The 19,084-nt window shown below is 51.9% G+C and overlaps 1 protein-coding gene across 2 annotated transcripts in view; it reads left to right on the forward strand.

Moving 5' to 3' along the window:
- The first annotated feature begins 221 nt into the window (after positions 1–221).
- Positions 222–19,084, forward strand: part of ATP2A3 (ATPase sarcoplasmic/endoplasmic reticulum Ca2+ transporting 3) — a 53,187-nt gene continuing 34,324 nt past the window's right edge. For both annotated transcript variants that reach the window (XM_057410737.1, XM_057410738.1), the window contains exons 1-4: positions 222–376; positions 18,245–18,262; positions 18,703–18,785; positions 18,974–19,078. In XM_057410737.1, the coding sequence (XP_057266720.1) occupies positions 259–376; positions 18,245–18,262; positions 18,703–18,785; positions 18,974–19,078 (324 nt within the window). In that variant the 5' untranslated portion in view covers positions 222–258. The remainder of the gene's footprint in view (positions 377–18,244; positions 18,263–18,702; positions 18,786–18,973; positions 19,079–19,084) is intronic.

Below are 19,084 nucleotides of genomic sequence, written 5' to 3' on the forward strand. Positions count from 1 at the left end.
ACGATGGGCACCGACGGGTCCCTTTCCGTGCAGGGCCGCTCTGTGCTGCCGAGGGGCGGGCGCCGGACACGGAGCATCCCCGCTGCCCCCCAAGCTCGGTGCGGTGCGGGGCTGCCCGCGGGAGGCGGCGCTGGGCGCGGGGCGGGGCGGGACGGCGGGCGGAGGCGGGCCCGGTGCGGGCGGAGAGGTGCCGAGGCAGCTCCGTGTGAGCGGCGCCGCGTGTGCCCCCGCCGAGCAGCCGCCGGGCCGGGCCGGGGCATGGAGGCGGCGCACAGCCTCCCGGTGCTCGACGTCCTCCGCCGCTTCGGCGTGAGCGAGAGCTGCGGGCTCAGCCCGGAGCAGGTCCGCCGCAGCCGGGAGAAGTACGGCCGCAATGGTTAGTGCGGGACGGCGGGATGGGGCAGCCCGAACGGGACGGTGCGGCGGCTGGGACGTTCCGTCGGGACCGGGAAGAGCCGGGGTGAAGATGGGGCCGGGGGTGCAGAGAATCCCTCCGCGCCCCGGAGGAGTCGTGGGGATGTGCTGTGGGATACCTGTTGATTAGGGGAACGTTTGCCGGCTTAATTCAATTACCGAGTTACCGGCGTATGGGCGGCCGCCGGCGCTGGAAATTAGCGGGGTAGTAATTCCTCTGGCGGAATGGCGGAGGGACACGGGTATGCGGCGAGGGAGAAGAGGGAGAGGTGCCCCCGTTGCCTGTGGGTAAAAGAGGGAAGCCCCAAAATAGAGGCAAGGGGTATTGCGATGGGGGGGGGACACCCCGCTCCCAGCTCGCCATAGCCCTAGCTGGGCCCTGGGTGCTGCTGCGGAAGAGGAAGGGGTGGCAGGGGGAGATAGGATGATGCGATGTGCAGCGGCCTCGCTGCCTGCTCCTCTGCCCCGGGGAGCCCTCCTTGAGCAGCTGGACATCTTCTAGGCTGGATAAGGGCGGCTTTTAACCTCGTGGTTTGCAAGTGCTCAGTGTGCACGGGAGGGACTTACAGGGATGCCTGAACCTACCCAGTCTGATTGCCGTTGGTCAGGCTGTGGCAGGACGTAGTTTTAGGGTGAGTTTGCTCCAGTGCTTTGGGGTAGCAGGTCCTGTCTCAAAGTTGTGCAAGGAGATAAGTGTGTAAACTGTCTCCTGACTTGGAGCTTTTTGCATCTGCTTTTTGTTTGATCCTTAAGGATGAGGCTGAGGAAACCCCGAGCAGATGCTGGCAGGATTGCTGTCTGCATGTTTATTCATTGAGAGGGCTGTGTGGACTCCAAACAAGCCCTGTGAGCATCAGTCCTGTGTGCTGGGCTGTGCTTGGGGTCCCCCTTCCTACCAACACTCCCCATATCAGGTAGTTTATGCTTTGCTTCCTGGGTTGGTGTGGTCAGGACTGCATTTGAAAGCTCTTACCATGGAGCACTCTGCAAAAGGTGTAAGCAATGGAGCATCTACCGTATCTGCCCTTGTATGACCTGGTTTTGGAGGAAGGCAGCTGGGGACCTGTCTCATTAGTAGGGAGGGGAGGGGAGGGGAGGGATCCTTCTGCTTTGGGGGCTGAATGCAAAATGCATCCTTAACAAACAGGTGAGCGGCCTGATTTCAAGGTATAGTTGCTCCCAACATTTCTGCGCCGTCCCTTGGCCCCATGAGAATGTGATGTGTGCTCTGTGCCATGCTGCACCATGTCACCTATGGGCATCACCATTGCGGGGCTCATGGTGGCTTCATCCTTCTGTTTGTCCAAGTGAGTCATCGTCGCTGAGTCAGGCACATTGGCTGCTCGGTGACACTGGGCTCTCCTTGAGGAAGGTGGCTCGAATGTCTGATGTAGGTGGAAAGCAAAGGGTTAACAGTAGCAGTTAAGTTTGTCTTTTTGTCTTCCTTCCTCCATGAAGGCGAGCTCTGTGCTTGGCTCTCTGCAGTTTTGCTTCTCGTAAAGTTCAGTGTTGGGTTTCTTGCAGGCTGTTGATTCGCAAGAGCTTTTGACTTTGGGATGTCCTGTGGCTTTTGCCTTCGAAGCAGAGGTCTGCATCTCCTGCACAGTACAGCTCACAGTGATGTGCATGGACATTGAGAGCAGTAACACGGGCAGTGTAACAAGCAGTGAAAATGTGAAGATTTTCTTTTAAGAATTCTGAATTGTTGCAATTTTTGTGCTGTATTTACATTTTTCTCATGGCACGGATGAGATTTCGGCACGTTAGCACAGCTTAAAATCACACAGAATGGGACCCTTTGTGATTTGCTTGGTTTAGAACCTTGACGTTAAGCAAATAGCCTTTTTTTTTCAGCATGGTGAGAACTTGTAGGTTGTGTTGCAGCAGCAGGAGCCAACCTCCTTGGCTGTGCTGGGGTACCTTTGCACGCCCCATGTGGGAGAACTGCTCCAGGGAGCAGTGTGGGGTGGTGAGCTGGGCTTAAAAATGACCTGTATTAAATTGCATTTTAATTTAGGCTTAATTAAACTCCAGCAGCGGAAGTGTGGGGCCGTTCGGTGACACGGTTGAGCTTGTGCAGAAGGGGGAAGAAGATTCTAAGCTTGGGTGGCTTGAAGGGCAGAGCAGCCCTTTGGCTCCAGCTACTTTCATTTTCACAGCCTCCCGTCTTGGATTCATTCATTTCACCTGAAATCAAGCTGCCAGTGTGGTCATGAATCACAATCTAAAATACATCATCCTTCTTAAAATCTGCCTCCTGACATACTTCAGAGCTTCTCTCTGCTGCTTCTTTATTCTATTGATGCATTTTAAATGCTGGAGCAATGAGCTCCAGCATTAAGTGAGAAGCAGCGGCTGTTGGTGTGTTTTATATTAAAAATATATATATTTTAGGGGGTGAGTGTTCTTTTGGAGCCTACGATTGCTTTTTCGGCTCCAGTGCTCATATTTACATTTGCAGGAGGAAACGGAGAGCAATACTGATTATTTAATATCTCCAATTCGTGGCTTGGCAGCCAAGCAGTGAGATGTAGATTGCTGGACTGGAAGAGGATATTTCTCCTTTTAAGAAGAGCTCGTGTTCCAGTTTCAGCTCTATCATGGCTGTTTTGTTTGCCAAGGAAGCTGGAGAAGCGGCAGAACATTTAGGTCTCACTATGGCAGTTCTTAAAAGGCTTCTGAATCTCCAAAGTCAGTTTTAACTAATAAATGCTTTGGATGCTCCACGTGTGCCAGGCGGGTGCTTCCCTGTACTTCCTCCCATCTGCCAGCACTGAGCTCCACAGGTTGCTTTTACACTACACCACTTCAAACCCACTAAAATACAAAAGCAATAAATGAGCAGGGGGAGCAAGGGGGGGCAGATATTATTCTTTCTAAACGTAAAACCAGGGGCACAATTTACCCTGAAATGATTCCAGTTTTGCTAAGGAATGACAGATGTAAACAGGAGCTGCCCCATGGATGGTGAAGTGATTTTTCTGTTTTAAATATAGCTCTGATTTCTCTTGTCAATGGATTTCCATGTGTAAATGAGCGTGCATGTCAGGCAGGATATTGCTAGCATTAATGCATGTGCATAATTTTGTTTGCTTTGTCAGTGACCTAAATGGACTGTGAATGTCAGTAGAGTCAAGTGCTCAGCTGTTAGCAGCATAGGGGCCTTTATCTCTTCTTGCATTTCATCTCTCTTTGGACTCCCAGGCAGAAGCCCTGCTCCTGTCTGGGGTTGGAAATGCCACCGGGCTGGATCAGCTCTCCTCCAGGTCTTGCCCATCCTCACCCTTGCTGCTCCTGGGGCTGACCCCAGTGTGGTACTGATGCTCTTCAAACCCTCCTTTGCCTGCCTGCAAGGTGCAGTGGTAGCAGTATTTACGTGGTGGTTGTTTTAAGAGTTACTCAAGCCGGCTTCAACAGGGTGAGCTCAGACCCCATGGGTAGATTGCTTTTCTTTTATAACACACCTCTCCACATCTCCATAAGCTTTATTTCAGGATCTCGGAGCTCTCGTGTGTGTGTTTGCACGCGTGTGTGCCCAAGCCCACGTGGGTGGGCGCAAGAGATATCCCCAAGCCCACATCCAGCCTGTGATGTGTTGCCACCCTCTGGAAACCCACCGAGGCTCATTCCCGAGTTGCTTCTTGCTCTTTGACACGAGCACACCTCCAAGCCCCTGTTTTGCTAGAAGCAGCAGCAAACCCCACTGATGCATTGTTTATTCCCAGCCTGTACCGGGGGCTGTGTGTCCATGTGCGTGTCCGTGTGTATGCACATCCATCAGCACACGCATGCAGGTGCCCCTGTGTGTACTCTAAGTGGGGCTCGCTGCCGGCAGTTGCTACCCAGCCAAGGTTACGCTCCAGCTCCCTCCTGACAATAAGAAAAGAAAGAAATACAATTTCTCTTCCACGCTGCAATATTTGCGATGCCGGCGAGGAGAGGAAAAGCAGCATTTTGTGACTCATCTAACTCTTCCTCTGCGCATCGCCCACCTTTTCCACCCCCGAAACACACGCTTCGCAGGCTGATTCATAAACATGCTATGGTTTTTTTTTTCCCTTCTCCTCCTCCCAGTCCTCTCCCTTAGGAGAAATGCTGAGGCATTAAAACCTTGCGAGCGTCAGATTTAGGGAGAGACGACACCAAATTTTCCCAATTGGCCAAGAGGGAAGTCGGGATGTTCATCCCTGCGGTGTCCTGTGAGGTTACCCGCTTCCCTACCTACCTCCGCAAACTGTGAATGAACAGCAGTGTTCAGAAAGGCTGATCCCTGTGCTTAAAATGCTGCAGGAACCAGGGAGGGGAGATTTCCACGGTGAGGAGAGGCTGGGGCTGTCCTGGTGGGAAAGGTTTTCACACCCATGGCTTGTGGTTTCCCCCCTCTGGCGCAAGTGTTATTTCATTAACACTTTTATTTCGTAGCTGGTTTTAAAGCTGGGGGTGCTGGAGCTGGTGCTACAAAACACTGGTATAGGAGGATGCACTGTGGATGCCCAGAAACTGCTTAGGATGTGCCGTTTCCATAAGGGGGCTGGAGTGGGTCCTCCAAAACCACCATGAGCAGCAAAATACCCCTTTTCCCCCAGGCTAATCTTCCCCAGTGTTTCAGGTGCTGACTTGGCCCTCCCTACTCCAGCAGAGTGGTTTTGGCCAATCTCATGCAGCCCTTGCCATTGCTGTGTAGAAGCACATCTGCTCTTTGCCTTTGCAGTGGCGTTGGTCTTTGTGCCTTTTCTAATCACGGGATCTGATTTGAAGCTGTTGAGTCCTGTTTCCATGGTCATCTTGCCCCAGGGCAGATCTCTGAAATACTGTTGGTGTTTATGTTGCAAGTGAGGGTTTGGGTTTTTTCCTTTTTAAAGCTTCCCCTAAACCCCATTTCTCTTGCCTTGAAAGCAGCACCCAACGCCTGGGGTTGCTTTTGTTTCCTTCCTACCAAGGGGAATTTTAATTTTTGAGAAGCGGCCAAGTCGCTGCCTTTTCACTTTGCATTTGATCTCCTCCTGCAAAAGGGATGGTGTGAAAGCAGGAGGCTCCTGGCTGCTGCTGCATCACCCCTGTCCCGTGGGTCTGGTCTGTCCTGGCACATCCACAGCCCAGCGAATGCTTTGGCACAGACCCTTGTGGGACCTCCCTGCTGGATGGCCAAAGCTGTGGCGAGAAGCGGGGCTGAGCACATGCAGCTTCAGGCAATGTAAAGCAGGTGGTGGTTGTTTTCTGGTGGTGAGAGCTGCCCTGTGCAGCACTCAAGCTGGGGTGAGCGCAGCTGACCCGCACCATCCCCAGTGCTGATTATCAAAAGGCATCAGCAGTGTTGTGGGGCTGGTGGGGTTCCACGCAACCCTGAGATGCTCTCGTTGTCATGGCCCTGAAAAGAGGTGGTTGGATGCTTTTTCATCTGTTCACATCTCTGGAGGAGCCAGCTTTGATTTTTCTTCTACATGTACCTTTTGTAGAGTCAGTTGGGATGTTGATGACCTCCAAAGGTTATTCTTTGTAAGCCATGAACCAGATACAGGGTGTTGCACCCTGTGCATCTCGCCCAGTTGGTCCAGCCCTGCTCCCAGGGAAGCAGCTCCTTGCTGAGAGACACCACTTGTGTCCAGAGCAGCCACAAAATCCTCTTCGTACATCGAGTTCATTGGTGTGTCAGTGGATGCCCCATCCCTGTTAATGTTTCCAGGGCTATTAAAAGGAGCACGAAGAAGTTATGAGCAACACCTAAGCTGTATTGCATGGGGAATTAAGGCGTTAAAAGCAGAATAGCAAACCTCTCTCAGCAGGTAACATCAGTTGCTGACATTGCACAAGGATGCTCTAAACCTCCTGTTTATTTTTCTTCCCTGGGAAAAGCCCATTTGGGCAGCTCTGGCACACAGGGCAGCGCTCCCTGCCCAGCCTGCTGCCTCACTCTGCTAATCACAGCCAGTGATGGTGTGAAGATGAGGACATTGTCTCCTGAGCTGGCTGGTTTGATGTGGGTTAGTTCAGTAACCGGCTGCAAAGCGGTCCAGAGGCGTGTGGGAGTGGGATGGGGACTGGAAGCTGAGCTGCTGGGCTGGTGTTTTCCAGGAGCATTGCTGGTTCTTGTGGTCTCAGTTACAGGGTGGAAATATTAAGGCAGGTTATGATTATCAGGAGATGGATTCGGTTTTCTGCTTGCTTTTCGTTTTATCTTTTCTTTCTTTTCCCTTCCCTTCCCTTCCCCTGGTTCTCACGTAGCAATCATGGATGACCTCCCGTTGCATCTCAGGTGGGGTGAAGGCAACGAAGGCAGCTCCTCCTGGCCACTTGGTGCACCTCAGGCAGGAGAAACAGCTGATGCTGGGCAGACTGGGAGCACTGGGAAAAGTGGAAGGAATGGATGGAGGAGAGGGGCCTGCAGCTGCTGTGGGTGTGCAGGCAGCAGCAGGACGGGGCTGTCTGGGGCTTAGTCCAACCTGGGGCAATACTAATACCCAGAAAGCACCGACCCCTCAGCCCACCTCCATTTATTGCTGTGCATCTGGTTATTGTTGGTTTTCCTTGTATTGTGAATCACAATCTTTTTTTATCTCTCGGTGTTGGTACTATTGGAGGTAGAAGGTATAACGGTAATGCTCGAGCTGCTCTCTGTGTACCAATTACCTCTCTGGGAAACAGGTAGCAGAGATCTGGGCTGGAAGTGTAGAAGCGTTGAAGAACCAGAGCCAAAAAAGCAATAGAGAAAATTGTGGTTACTTGAGTATTTCCATGACGTGAGTGTGCGCTCAGGCTCCTCAGTGGGTGGTTAACCCCTCGCAGGCAGCTGCCTGCTCCATTGGCATCCAGCAATGACTGCAGAGGTGGTGATGAGCAATGCTGGGACAGGAGATTCATTATTCCTGTTAGAATTAACGCAGTTAATGCTAATGGGTCGCCATGGCTTGGTGGGTGACTTGCACCAGTTGACCCAGTCATGTCGTGAAAGGAGGGTCAGATTTGAGTGCAAAGTGTTTCCTCTTTTGCAGAGGTGTTGAATTAATCCTTGCCAGCAGTAAACCTCATGCCTATATCTAGTATTTGCTGGTTTTCTGTGGGAATCTCCCAGGTTTTGAGGTTTGGCTGCTTGTTGTCACTCAGTAGAAGCTTTTTCTCACCCACAGAGGTGCTAGGTCTGTGGTTTGGTAGTGATCCCATCTACCTCCCAGGACATGGTCCGTGCCCATGTGCAGCCTGGTCCAGCACATCCCAAGGCATCAGGCTTCTTCAGGCCATGTGGTGGCATCTCTTTGTGACACCCGTGGTGGCTGTAATCTGAAATGTACATCTTTTTGAAGCCTAAACCTATAGGACCTTTAAATGTAGGTGTCTCGGCTCTGGTCATCAAAATCCTCCTAAAATTTACATCTTCAGCAACCTGCTGGATATGCTGATGTAGGTCCTGGCTTTGTCACCTGTGCTCCCACATGAACCCATCTGAGATTTCTATTTTTATATATGTGTATATATAATACATATATATGTCCCATTTGAGATTATATATATATATGTGTCACATTTGTGGTTGGAGCTAGATGATCTTTAAGGTCCCTTCCAACCCAAGCCATTCTGTGATTATGTATAATATATATGTGTGTCCCGTTTGAGATTATATACAATATATGTATGTGTGTCCCATTTGAGATGATGTATCTCTCTCCTTTGAGATTACTTATATAACTGTATGGGTTTTTTAACCCACACTGACCTTTCCAAGTCACCACGAGCCACCTTTGAATGAAAGACCCCTTTATGGAGGGGAAGGAAAACACAGGCAACAAAAAGCTGGGGGTTTCCCCTTTTGAGAGCTGTCAGTCCCATGCTGACGGGTGAAGGCACTCGAGGACGAGGGACACGGCAGTGACGGCCCAGCCCAGCCGGTGGCAGGGTCACCGTCACCATCAGAGGTGCGATGTTTTGGGGAGGAAATCCGCTTCTTGCTCTTGCACGTCCCCTGTGCCCCTGGGTTCCTGTCCGTGGTATTTTTGCCTCGGGTGTTTCCTGCTATTTAGCCACTATGTGTATTTTAAACCAGTGTGGGGGGAGGCGGGGAAGGGTTGTGAGTTAATTCAGACCCAAGGGCAGGGCTGTGTGGGGTGGCTGTGGGAGCAGTAGGGCAGCCCCAGCGCCGAGGGGTTTTCTCTCTCCATCCTGATGAAACCACCTCCAGCACAGCCGTGTGGCCCCCAAAGCTACCAGCCGTGGTCGTACTGCTCCTAGGAGCTGGGTGCAAAGCTGACCCTTGTGCTGGGGCTGTGTCCTCCTGGGGATAGAGGGCCAAAATGCCGTTCTCCTCCTCGTTTTATTGGATGCTATCCATGGAGTCCTTGCAGAGTCACCCCCCATGTGAACGCAAGGGCTGCTTTTTATGTGAAATATTTGCTTTATTACACGGGGGTTTGTTGGTTTGGGGTTTTTTTTTCTTCTCGTTTGAAAACAGTTTTTCTTGCGTTTGTTGCTGATAAAAATCAGTTGGGTTTTGGGAGGGGTGTGTGGGTGGGGGAGACTCTCTTCTGCTTCCTTCGCCGTGGGGAGTGAAAGCACAGAGATCCTCGAGCGGAACTCAATTAGCTGAGCAGTGACTCCACGGCCGAATCCCCAGGGATTTGCCCTCTAACACATCTGTCAGCTCAGGTGGAGTTTGCCTGTCCCCAGGCGCCGGGCAGCCGAGGTCGGGATAACCCTCCCCTTACCTGCCTGTTTGCGCTGTTCTGTTTCCATCCTGCAACTTCCAAGTCAACAGAAGGGCTAAAATAAGAAAAATGTGGGGAATGAGTGGAAAACCAAAAATAAACCGGGGCGGCCGAGGCGCGCGGGGTCGGAGACGGGAAGCGATGGAGCTGTGTCCATGGTCTTCTCGCTCCGGGCACTGCTGAGGGTTCCCCTCCAGCCACTGTGTCCTTTGGGGTTTGGCAGGTTTTTGGGGCTTCTGCGTGCTTTAGAGGTCAGGGCCCTTCTGTTGCCAGCAGGTAAATGGAGACCCATTGGAGGAGCAGTAGTGTTTTGATGTGTTCCTCTTTGGAGGATAGTCCTGCAGTGACCTGGGGCTGCTCTGCACCATGGCTCAGGCCTCTTCTGGTGCTCCTTTTGGTTTATAAAAGCCTAATTCAAATGATTCTTCCCTTTTTCACCCTTTTTTGACGTAAATGTATGTAGGTATCTATGTATACACCCATGTATATAAAAGATCTGATTCTTAAATGCAATGTATATAGGTATTGTGTGTATATATATATAGATAGATAATATTCCATCCTTAGACACACACAGAGGTATCATACATAGTTGGAAGGGGATAATGGAAAAAGCCTAGATGAGACTCATGTTTCCAGGGATCTCCATGTATCTCGCTCCAGGAAAGGAGCTGCTTCAGCTGCGCAGACATGTGGGATCCCCAGGGGGTTCATCCATGAACAGTATTAATTGTCCAGCTCGCCCCTTTTTCCTCCAGAAGAACAGATCTGTTCTATCCTACAGAAATTTTTTTCTTCTGATCTAATCTAAACCCAGGGCAGTGTAGCCTTCATTTTCCATGAAAACCCATCCAAGAGGACTGCTGAAAATAGCCTGTGCTCTGAGAACAGATACCAGGAAAAGCAAATGTGTGTGTGTGGGGGGAGCCGGGTCAGCCAGGGCATGGAGTTCTGCACAGGAATTAATAGTATTAATCTCAGTCTGAGCTCGTTGAGTGGAAAAGCAGCTCACTGGCACCCATTGGAGGGTGCACTGCCCTATGGATACGCTGGCTGTGTTTTATCAGCCTGATTTTCTTTACCAGCAGATGGGAGATGGGTTGAGATCTCGCATTCAAACCTTAAATTTCACAAAGGCTTGCTGTGGTGGAGGCATTTCCTCCACAAAACAAACACTCGGGGAAGGAAAATGCAGCCCGCTGCCTCTAGAGCTCTGTTTTTAGGATGGAGTTGGCTCCCTGCAGCCCTGAGCTTGGGGTAGGCTCTTCTTCCAACTCAGCATGCAAAGTTTGGGCTTTCCTGGTCTCTGAATACACAGCAGGTTGTATGCTGTAGCTTGGCTACAGGTGGCAGCAGGATCAATTAAAACATCTCAGTTAAACATATTGATCAAAGCATCAGCTTCTGGAGGGGTGAGAATGGCAGGGAAGGCGTGAAAATGTTGTTTGGATTTAAAAGCAATATGTTGTAGTTCTCTTTTTACATTGATGTTACTGGTTTGGGGCTTTGCTTTTGAGGGCTTTCATCTGGCAACCCCCCATAGGCTGGCTCTTGCAGGTGTCTCAAGAGGTGGGTGCACACCAGTTGCAGTTCAGTCCAAAACCTGCCAAATTGCAAGATGTTGAGCAAAAGGAGTAACAAAGCCAAAAGTTTGCTGGGCTGTGCCAGGGGTGCTGCAGTGAGCCCTTGTCTGGGGGAAAGGAAGGAAGTTTTATGCAGTTTAAGACACTGGGGCTACAGCAGGGGGAAGGTAACCCCTTTCTTCCCTGCTTGTTTTCTCCTGGGGTGGTGGGTACTGGGTCTTCTAATGCTGAGAGCCCCTGGACCAGCTAGTCCCTGTGGGGCGATGGAAGAAGTGTCCTCTAGGCAGGGATACTGCCAGCATCTGGGCTGCTGGATGCAGCAACCAGGAGCCTCCCTCACTTTCCATAGCACTTGGCTAGTGGAATAGAATCACAGAATCAACCAGGTTGGAAAAGACCTTCAAGCTTGTGAAGTCCAACCATTCCCCAGCACTGCCAAGGCCACCACTAAACCAGGCTTACAACCTTATCAAAGATGCTTGGCTCAGTATTAACACTCACCAGATCCTCAGGGAGGCAGTTTTGGGGGTTGCTATTCACCACACTGAGCCCCAACAGCCCTTTGCTGCATTGCTGAGCATCATCTCTCCTCCATCCAGGTATAAGCGTCTCCGATGTTGGAAGTGCATCGTAGTCTCATTTTCTTACCTGCCTTTTCAGCCCTAATATTCCCAGTGAGCCAAAACTCTTCCAACCCAGCACAGGGTGGCATTTGGGCATCTCACTTGGCGTGGGGGAGCAGGCTGCTGCAGAGCCCAAAAGGGTGAAAAAGCACTCCTGGGCATCGCTTACCACTGGGGCATCAATGGGAAATGAATTGAAGAAAATAGTTTTAGAGCAATAAAGGAGGAAATAAAATGCTATTCGTAGGGTGAAGGAAGAAGATACACTGAAATTGCAGCGTGTGTCTTGGTTGGGGTTGTGGCATTCTGGCAGAAGGTTCACAAATAGAGCAGAGTCATCCTGTGCCTTTCCTTGGAGTTATGGAAAGGGTCTGCTGGAAGCAGCGATAAGGAGAAGCTAAACCAAAAACCTGAAATAACCCTAAACCTAAAAAAAACCCACCCCGGCTTAAGCTTTATTTTATTCAAGCTCCTGTAGTGGTTTTACTTTTTTTTCCTTTTTCCAAAACCTGTTACTATTTAAATGCAGATTTTTAGCTTTTCCACCCAGGAGCCAGAGCTGGAAATTCTTTCCACTGCGTTGGTGCAGGAGGGAACAAACCGCTGCTTTTAGTTTGCTCAAGTAATGCATCCCAGCCTGGAGCCATGGGTTTCCTCTGCCCGGCTCCCTCCCACTCCCAAAATGGTCCTGGGGATCTGCTTGGTGCCCATGAGGACAGGGATGGGGGGGGGGGAGACCACAATTCCATAGGGATTTCCCCAAAATTTTCCCTATACTTTATCCTTGCAAACACCACGTAGGCACTGGAGCTGCCTGAGAGGTGGCTTCATTTAGGGGGGGGCAAAATCTCCCCTTATTTTCCTAGCCTTAAGAAAAGGAGGTGGGTTATTGCAGGGAGCTGATTTGCTTTTCACCGTGGCATGAGAGGAAGATGCTTCATGGCTCCATGCTAGGACCCCCTGCACCATGGCAGAGGGAAGCTTGTGCTATCCAGTGTTTTGGAGATGAACCGTTTCCAAGAGTAAGGGAAGGGAAGTTTGGGTAGGATGGGCAAGGTTATCCTTACTTACTTCATGCAGCTTCTTGGACCACCAGTCTGATGCCACATTCCCACCTCTATCCCTGTTTCTTTCTACCTGGAGACTGCAGGATGTGGTGGTGGTGGCTTATCCATCAGCATGGGGATGTGCAGATTTTCCAGACAGGAAGAGGTAGCGCAGGGTTGGATTTGCTGAGGGGGCACATCCAGGATAACTGTGTTTCCTAGTCCCTGACCTGCTGAGATAAGCTTTGCTGGCCAGAAAAGGTGCAAATGAGCTTTCCAGCTTCTCCCTTCTGACCACAGCTGTGGGTCGGGTGCTTGAATGTGCCTATTCTCCCCTGGGGCCCTGTCACCATCCTGGAGGGACTGGTGGTGCTAGGTTCTGCTCAATACTGGTGGGTTTGGAAGAGCAGGGTGAGGGTAGGAGAAGCAGTCGGACTGGAGCCTTTTCTGCCACAGGAAGCTTTGAGACCCAAACCAGAAATGTTTGGGGCTGATTTTATTGCCAGCCATTCGCAGCATCTGGGTGCCAGCCAGAAAACGAGTTGGATCATTTCACCCTAAAGCATTGCCTGGAAAACAGCAAGGACATTCCTATCCCTTAAACCTCCGCCAAGCATCCTCCTGTGCTGCCCTGTGAGCCGTTGCCCACCCCAGGCTGCTGCCATCCCCAGCACTTCCTCCTGCCTCAGATTTGCTCATCCTGGGGGGCTGTGGATCCCCCAGCCAGGAGGGGGCACTGGGGTTTGCAATGCACAGGGCAGGGTTCATTCAGGGACAAGTGCTGGGGAGTTGGAAGAGCAGCAAACTGCTGGTGTTTGCGATGGGAGGGGGGCTGTATCTCGTTCCTTTTCTCTTCCTGCTGCCTTCTGAAGCAGCTCTGAGCAGCCGGTGTGTAACCAGAGCTCGCCCCGTGTGCAGGAAAAAGCAGCTGTGAGCAGTAAGCAAATAAGGTGCTGGGGGTGGAGGTGCTTCCTCAACTCACAGCACAGCCAGGGCCACCACTGCCTTCACTCGGGAAGGAGACACAAGTGGGAGAGCACCCGTGGCTTTGGAACCAGCTCCTCGGGGTGATGGAGGATGCAGGAAAGAGCCAGATCCTCCTGGCGTGGGTTGCGGTGCAAAGCAGAGCTTGTCCATGGCCACCTGGCACAAGGCTGTGCTTAGCTCCCCATCTTCGTGCAACAGCACATAGTGTCCGTGGACTCCAGGGTGTCAGGGTAGGCAGAGGGTTAAGACCACCTCAGCCATGCAGAAGTTGAAGCATGTTCTAAAGTCCCTTTAGCTGCATCCCAAAGGTCTCACTCTTCCTGAGTGGAGCAGAGTCCTGCGTGGTTGGAGCTTGGGTGAGATGCAAGGTGCGGGACAGGCTCCAGGGATGTAGCAGTGTTTGGGAAGCTCAGGTGTGAAGCTGTTCATAAAAGCAGAGCTGTGTGGATTAATCTGAGTCCTACACAGCTGAGGCACTTAGATGTGGTTTGTCCTCTGTGACCATCAGGGAGCATTAGCACCGTTAGGCTTTGAGTGTTTGTCATCCCAGATCACACTAAAACACCCGGGATTAGTTTGCAAACGCTGGTTCTTCACAGTTCTGCAGCTCAGGGGCAGGGTGATGAGCAGCTTCATGCCTCCATCCCCAGGCAGGATTTACACCCAGCAGGTGATGTTAAAACAACCTGGAAAAGCCTTTCCTGTTGTGCAGTCTGGCTGTTGCGCAGAGCGCCGGTGATGTGGAGCGGGGCTGGCTGTCAGCAGGGATGAAGCAGAGCAGATATCCCTCCGGGATGGGATCCTTCCAGTGCAGCCGGCCCTGGGAAAGGCAGCCGGTTAAAATAACAGTTTATTCTGCCTGGTGTCGTGTGGGATGATGGAAGGATCCCAGAGCAGCCCTGCCGGGGCTCCTGCTTTATGTCATGGGAGGGGGCTGCTCTCTCAGCTGGGGATGTTCTGGGTTTTTCTTACCCTTTTCGCTACTTACTTGGGCCCTTTTCCCTTCCTGTCATCAGAGTCCAGGAGCTGGCTGTGTCCCTTGTTTTGCCTATCCATTTCCCTTTACCTGCATATGGAAAAAGAAACTAAAGGCAGGGGGGAAAGAAGTAAAATTAGTTTACAACATAAAAAATATGGCTCGAAGGAAGTTATTTGGAGCAGAAAGCTGGGCCCAGGTGTGATGCTCATCATTATCCCCCGCAGTAGGCACCGTGCCATTATCCTTCCCACATCACTTGGTGGCAGAAGTGTCTCCCATAAGGGAAATCTGAATTTATCCAAGGGAAGCTCCTGAAATGCTGGGCAAAACAGGGTTTCGGTGTTCACCCTGCCAGGTATTTGCTGTTGTGGGTCACGCACCGGGTATGAGCAGGGGAGTGTCACCTCGTGCCTCAGTTTCCCCAGAGCAGAGTGGGATGTGATACCTCACTGGAGACGCACCGGCTGCCACAGGGCTGTGCTGGTCTGGGAATTTCTGACCCTGGTTCAGCTGGAGAAACCCAAACATTTCCTTCAAGTGACCCCAACGCCACCCCGTTGCATGCGATGTGTTTGCTTTGGCCTCCAGCACACGCTCTCCTTGGGGACATGAAGGCTGCGTAGAGCCCGGGGGCAGCAGCCTGCACCTCGCTCCTGGGTGGCACCCGTGTTTATTTACCTTTTCATCCCCTGATTCCCATGCCCTGCCATGCTGCAGGCGCCAGCGCACGGGCTGCCAGCCCTGTTTGAGTTGGCAGGAGCTGGAGGTGAACCTCCAGCTCAAATAGCCCGACGCCAGCCCTGCGTCTCCCCGGGCTTGTTGCGTGCCCTTAGGGTATCTTGTGTCGGTATTTTGCAGCCCAGCTTGGGCCACAGTCACTGGGCCGTGATGGCACAGCGGGGAAAGAGGTCATGATGTGACAAGCTCTGCACGAGCTGTAACTCCTCAGCAGTTCCAGGAGCCTGCTGTGTTTTGTGTCCCTGTGGATCAGTGGAGCCAGGACTGTCGGCACCTCTCCACTCAGTGATCCAGAGGAGATCGCCTCTGGGATCACTGTGGTGGGAGTGGTCCTGTGACATCCAGACACCCATCACCCTGCTGTGGCATCTCTGCTTTCTTGGCTGTGGCTCTCCGAAGCCACGATGCAGAAGAGCAGGAGCAGAGGAGCTGCAGATATGTGTCCGCAAGCTGCAGGTCCCACAATGTGGAACTGCTCACTTGGGAAGCTGAAAACTTAAGGAGCAAGAGGGTGGCCCCTTTTTAGGATGCTCTGAGCAACCAGTGTCACTTTCTGCCCTTGGTGGTGTTACTGCATCTGTCTCCTGGCTGTGTTGGGGAGCTTGGGCACAGAGCAGCATGTCTGGGCTGAGCTCTGAGCCATCAGCCAAAGAAAGGGGCCATTCAGGTGCCAGCCAGGAGTTTGTATTTCAGCCTCACTGCTCACTGTGTTATCCCAAAGGAGCTGCAGATTGGGGATTGTCCTGGTTCCCTGTTGCCATAGGACATGGCAGTGCTGCAGCTCAGCAGCACCACCTCTGCTGCCCTCCTCAGTGCCATGCCACGCATCAAACGTGGGTTTTGGTGGGTACTAAACCATTTCATCTCTAGTAAGATTTTGGAAGGAGAGGGAGAGGCTTCAGCCCCAAAACTTCTGGTGAGTTTTGATTGATTCAGATCCAGAATTGTTTTTTTGGGAGGTGCCTGCAGCAGCGTTGATGATGGTTGAGGTTTGGTGACAGCGGTGGCAGTGTCACCGTGCCACCAGTGGTATTTCGTCTGGCTGCCCCGGTGCACGTGTTTCCTCCCGAGCTCACAGAAACCTGTTTTCCCTGCTCTGCAAACAGCATCTCTGTAGCTCTTCATGCACACCCCATGGGGGAGAAGCACTAAGAGGACCACGACATTTTGGGTGGCTCTTGGGGTGGAAAGTCACCCCTGGGCACCCCAAGAGCCAAAGCCTGCAAGGAGCCCCATCCACCTCCATGGTGGCACCCGTCTGCCTCCAGCCCTCTCACCTCACGTGTTTGCACCCTCAGAGTGGAGCCTGGATGGAAATAGCTGCAGCACATCTCTTCTGCTTTTAATTGTGGTGGCTCTTTGGGCTGGGGAGAGGAAGCTGGGGGTGGAGAGGAGCCGGCTGCAAAAGGGGGAAGAGCCGCTTTCCTTCTGACACGCTCTGTGGGGTGATCTTAACATTGAAGCTGCTCCAGGGTTACACTTACACTTCTCTGCCGTAAGAATAATTATAGGTGTCATGCACTGATCTGTTTCTCAAGATGCAGGGCATCAGAGTACCCTTATCTAAGAGGTACCTGGGTTTAAAACCACTTGTAGTGAGCGTGTCTGAGCACTGAGAAGCTGGCGCAGTTTGCAGCATAAACACGTTCAGTCTTCTTGTTTTCACCGGTTTGTTCAGTGAAGGTGGGTTTGGGGTTGGGGTTGGTTGTTGGTTGGGTTTTTTTATTGCTCTGAATGAAAACAGACGACGGAAAACAGCCGAGCAGGTTTCACTTCCTGCCCTTGCTCAGGGCTATGTGCTGGGGGTGCTTGGGGACAACCCCACATTTGGTCTAGTGGTGGGGCATCAAGTGTGTTTGCCTTGGGCCAATTCCTGTTGGACTTCAGCTGGTCCCTTATTCCCCCCCAGAAACTCAAGGGTTTAGAGGAGGATCTTGTTGTATTATCACCCCATGGGGTGTAGAAGTAGGTGGCAGACACCAGAGGCTTTGGGACAGCTCTTTGGGAAGGTCTGATTGAAGTTTTCTCTGCTGGGAGGTTTTCTACCCAGACTCACTGGTGCTGGTACCTTGTCACCTCAGTGCTAGGACCCTGCTGTATCCTCTGTGTGCTCTGTGATGCCTTTGAGCCAGAAGCTCAGCACTCCAGAGGGTTTGCTGCTGCATGGCTATGGCTTGAGTTTCTCCAGCAAGCTCTGCTGCGCTCAGCAAATCCTGGATTTCCTTTTCTGTCTGCATTTCCCCACCTTGGGCAGCTGGCAGAGGGTTTGGTCTGACCGTGCTCTGTGGGCAGCCAAAGGATTCACCCTGAATGCAGGAACAGTGAGTGCGAGTGAAGATGAGCACCCCTCAGCAGCCAAAACCAGGGGGGTCACTCCTGAGTCCTCCCTGGGTGCAGGACCTTGCAGTCCTTGGCCAGACCTTGTCATGGCAGTGCCAGCACCTCAGTACTGCATGGGTGAGGATGCAGGAGCGATGCCCTAGGTGAGTACTGGGGTTTGTTCATTGCCCAGTGTCCTTGGGACTGTTCAGCACATGTGGCATATGAAGGTCCTGATCATCCATGGGGATGTGGCAGTCTTGGAGAGACAATGGTGGTGGTCAGGAGCTCTTGGGGGTTTTTCAGGTTGTGCAGGTGGTTGGGAGCAGTGTGGATGGAGGCTCTGCACCCACCAGGCTGGATTCAGGAGGATGGCTTGGACCAGCTAAGCATTAGCTTTGGATTTCTTTCCAGGAGCATCGCAGGCTGTAAAGTACAACTGATGAATAGGGAATGTGGTCTGAAAGTTACAGTCCCCAGGGGGTCCCTATTGGCTTTCTGGCAGGGCGTTTTGCAGGATGGTTTGACCACTGTGTCCTGGATTTGGAGAGGGCAGCTCCTGAGGAGTATATTTTAGGCAGGCTGAGTGCAGCAGTGAAAGCTACAGGAGCTGCTTGCAGCAGGGAAATGATGTGTGGGTGGTGTCGGGAGCGTCCAGTGCCGCTTGCTTGGTGTCAGACAGAAGTTTGAGGATGAGCTGTCTTGATGCGGGAACGTGTGTGGAACAAATTGCATTTTGGGGTACTGAATGGACTGCTGGGGCGTGAGGGTTGTTGGTCTGGGCCCAAATCACTAATTTATCTTTTTATTTTATCATTTTCTACTTTGTTTTGCTCGCTGGGCTGTCAATGAAAATGCACAGAGCTCCCTGCAGAAGAAGGTAAGTTGTGGGCTAGAGGTGAAGGTGGGTACATGCTTTGAGTCTGCGTGGAAGGACAAAGAGAAGGGGGTCTGTGGGGTCTTTTGATGTTGGTTTTAATCCCAGAGAAAGCTGGGCTGACAGCAGTAGCTTTCCTGTGATGACAAAGCTGCCAGCTGTGCGTGGAAACACAGAGGATTTAGTTTCTGTAGTTAAAACCAGACACAGTTTACATTGCCAGGGCAATGCCAGAAATGAAGGTGTTTAACAGTAGAGAGAAAAATTCCCCACTGCAGCACTCAACATTCTTACTAGTGCCCACGGGCAGTGGGCACTGGAGCAGCTCTGCTGCGACCAAGGGACGGGCTCCTGTTGGTCTGAGTGGCCTTAGTGGTATAAACCCCTGTGGCCTTGGGTTATTTTGAGCACTGACTGTGCTTGGCTTCGTGTTTTGCCACCAGGAAAGTCCCTCTGGGAGTTGGTGTTGGAGCAGTTTGAAGATCTCCTCGTCCGCATCCTTTTGATGGCAGCTTTTCTGTCCTTCGTAAGTACCCTGGGCTTGGGGTGGGCACCTTCCAGGGCACAAATGGACCCAGGTGGCAGCCAAAGAGCAAAGGAGCTGGAGGAAGGTGCATGGTGGATGAAGGAGATGTAGCAGCAGTGCTGGAGGGTGTTTCGGTGTTGGTACTTGTTTCAGTCACATTGTGGTCCTTCTCTTCTCTTGCCCACCAGATCCTGGCCTGGTTTGAAGAAGGAGAAGAGACCACGACAGCATTTGTGGAGCCTGTTGTCATTATTATGATCCTGATCGCCAATGCTGTGGTGGGTGTGTGGCAGGTAAGC

This window comes from Pezoporus wallicus, unplaced genomic scaffold, assembly GCF_028554395.1.
Source record: "Pezoporus wallicus isolate ANWC-B61680 ecotype Strahan unplaced genomic scaffold, APGP_CSIRO_Pwel_v1 contig_8705, whole genome shotgun sequence".
In the NCBI taxonomy this organism is placed as follows: domain Eukaryota; kingdom Metazoa; phylum Chordata; class Aves; order Psittaciformes; family Psittacidae; genus Pezoporus; species Pezoporus wallicus.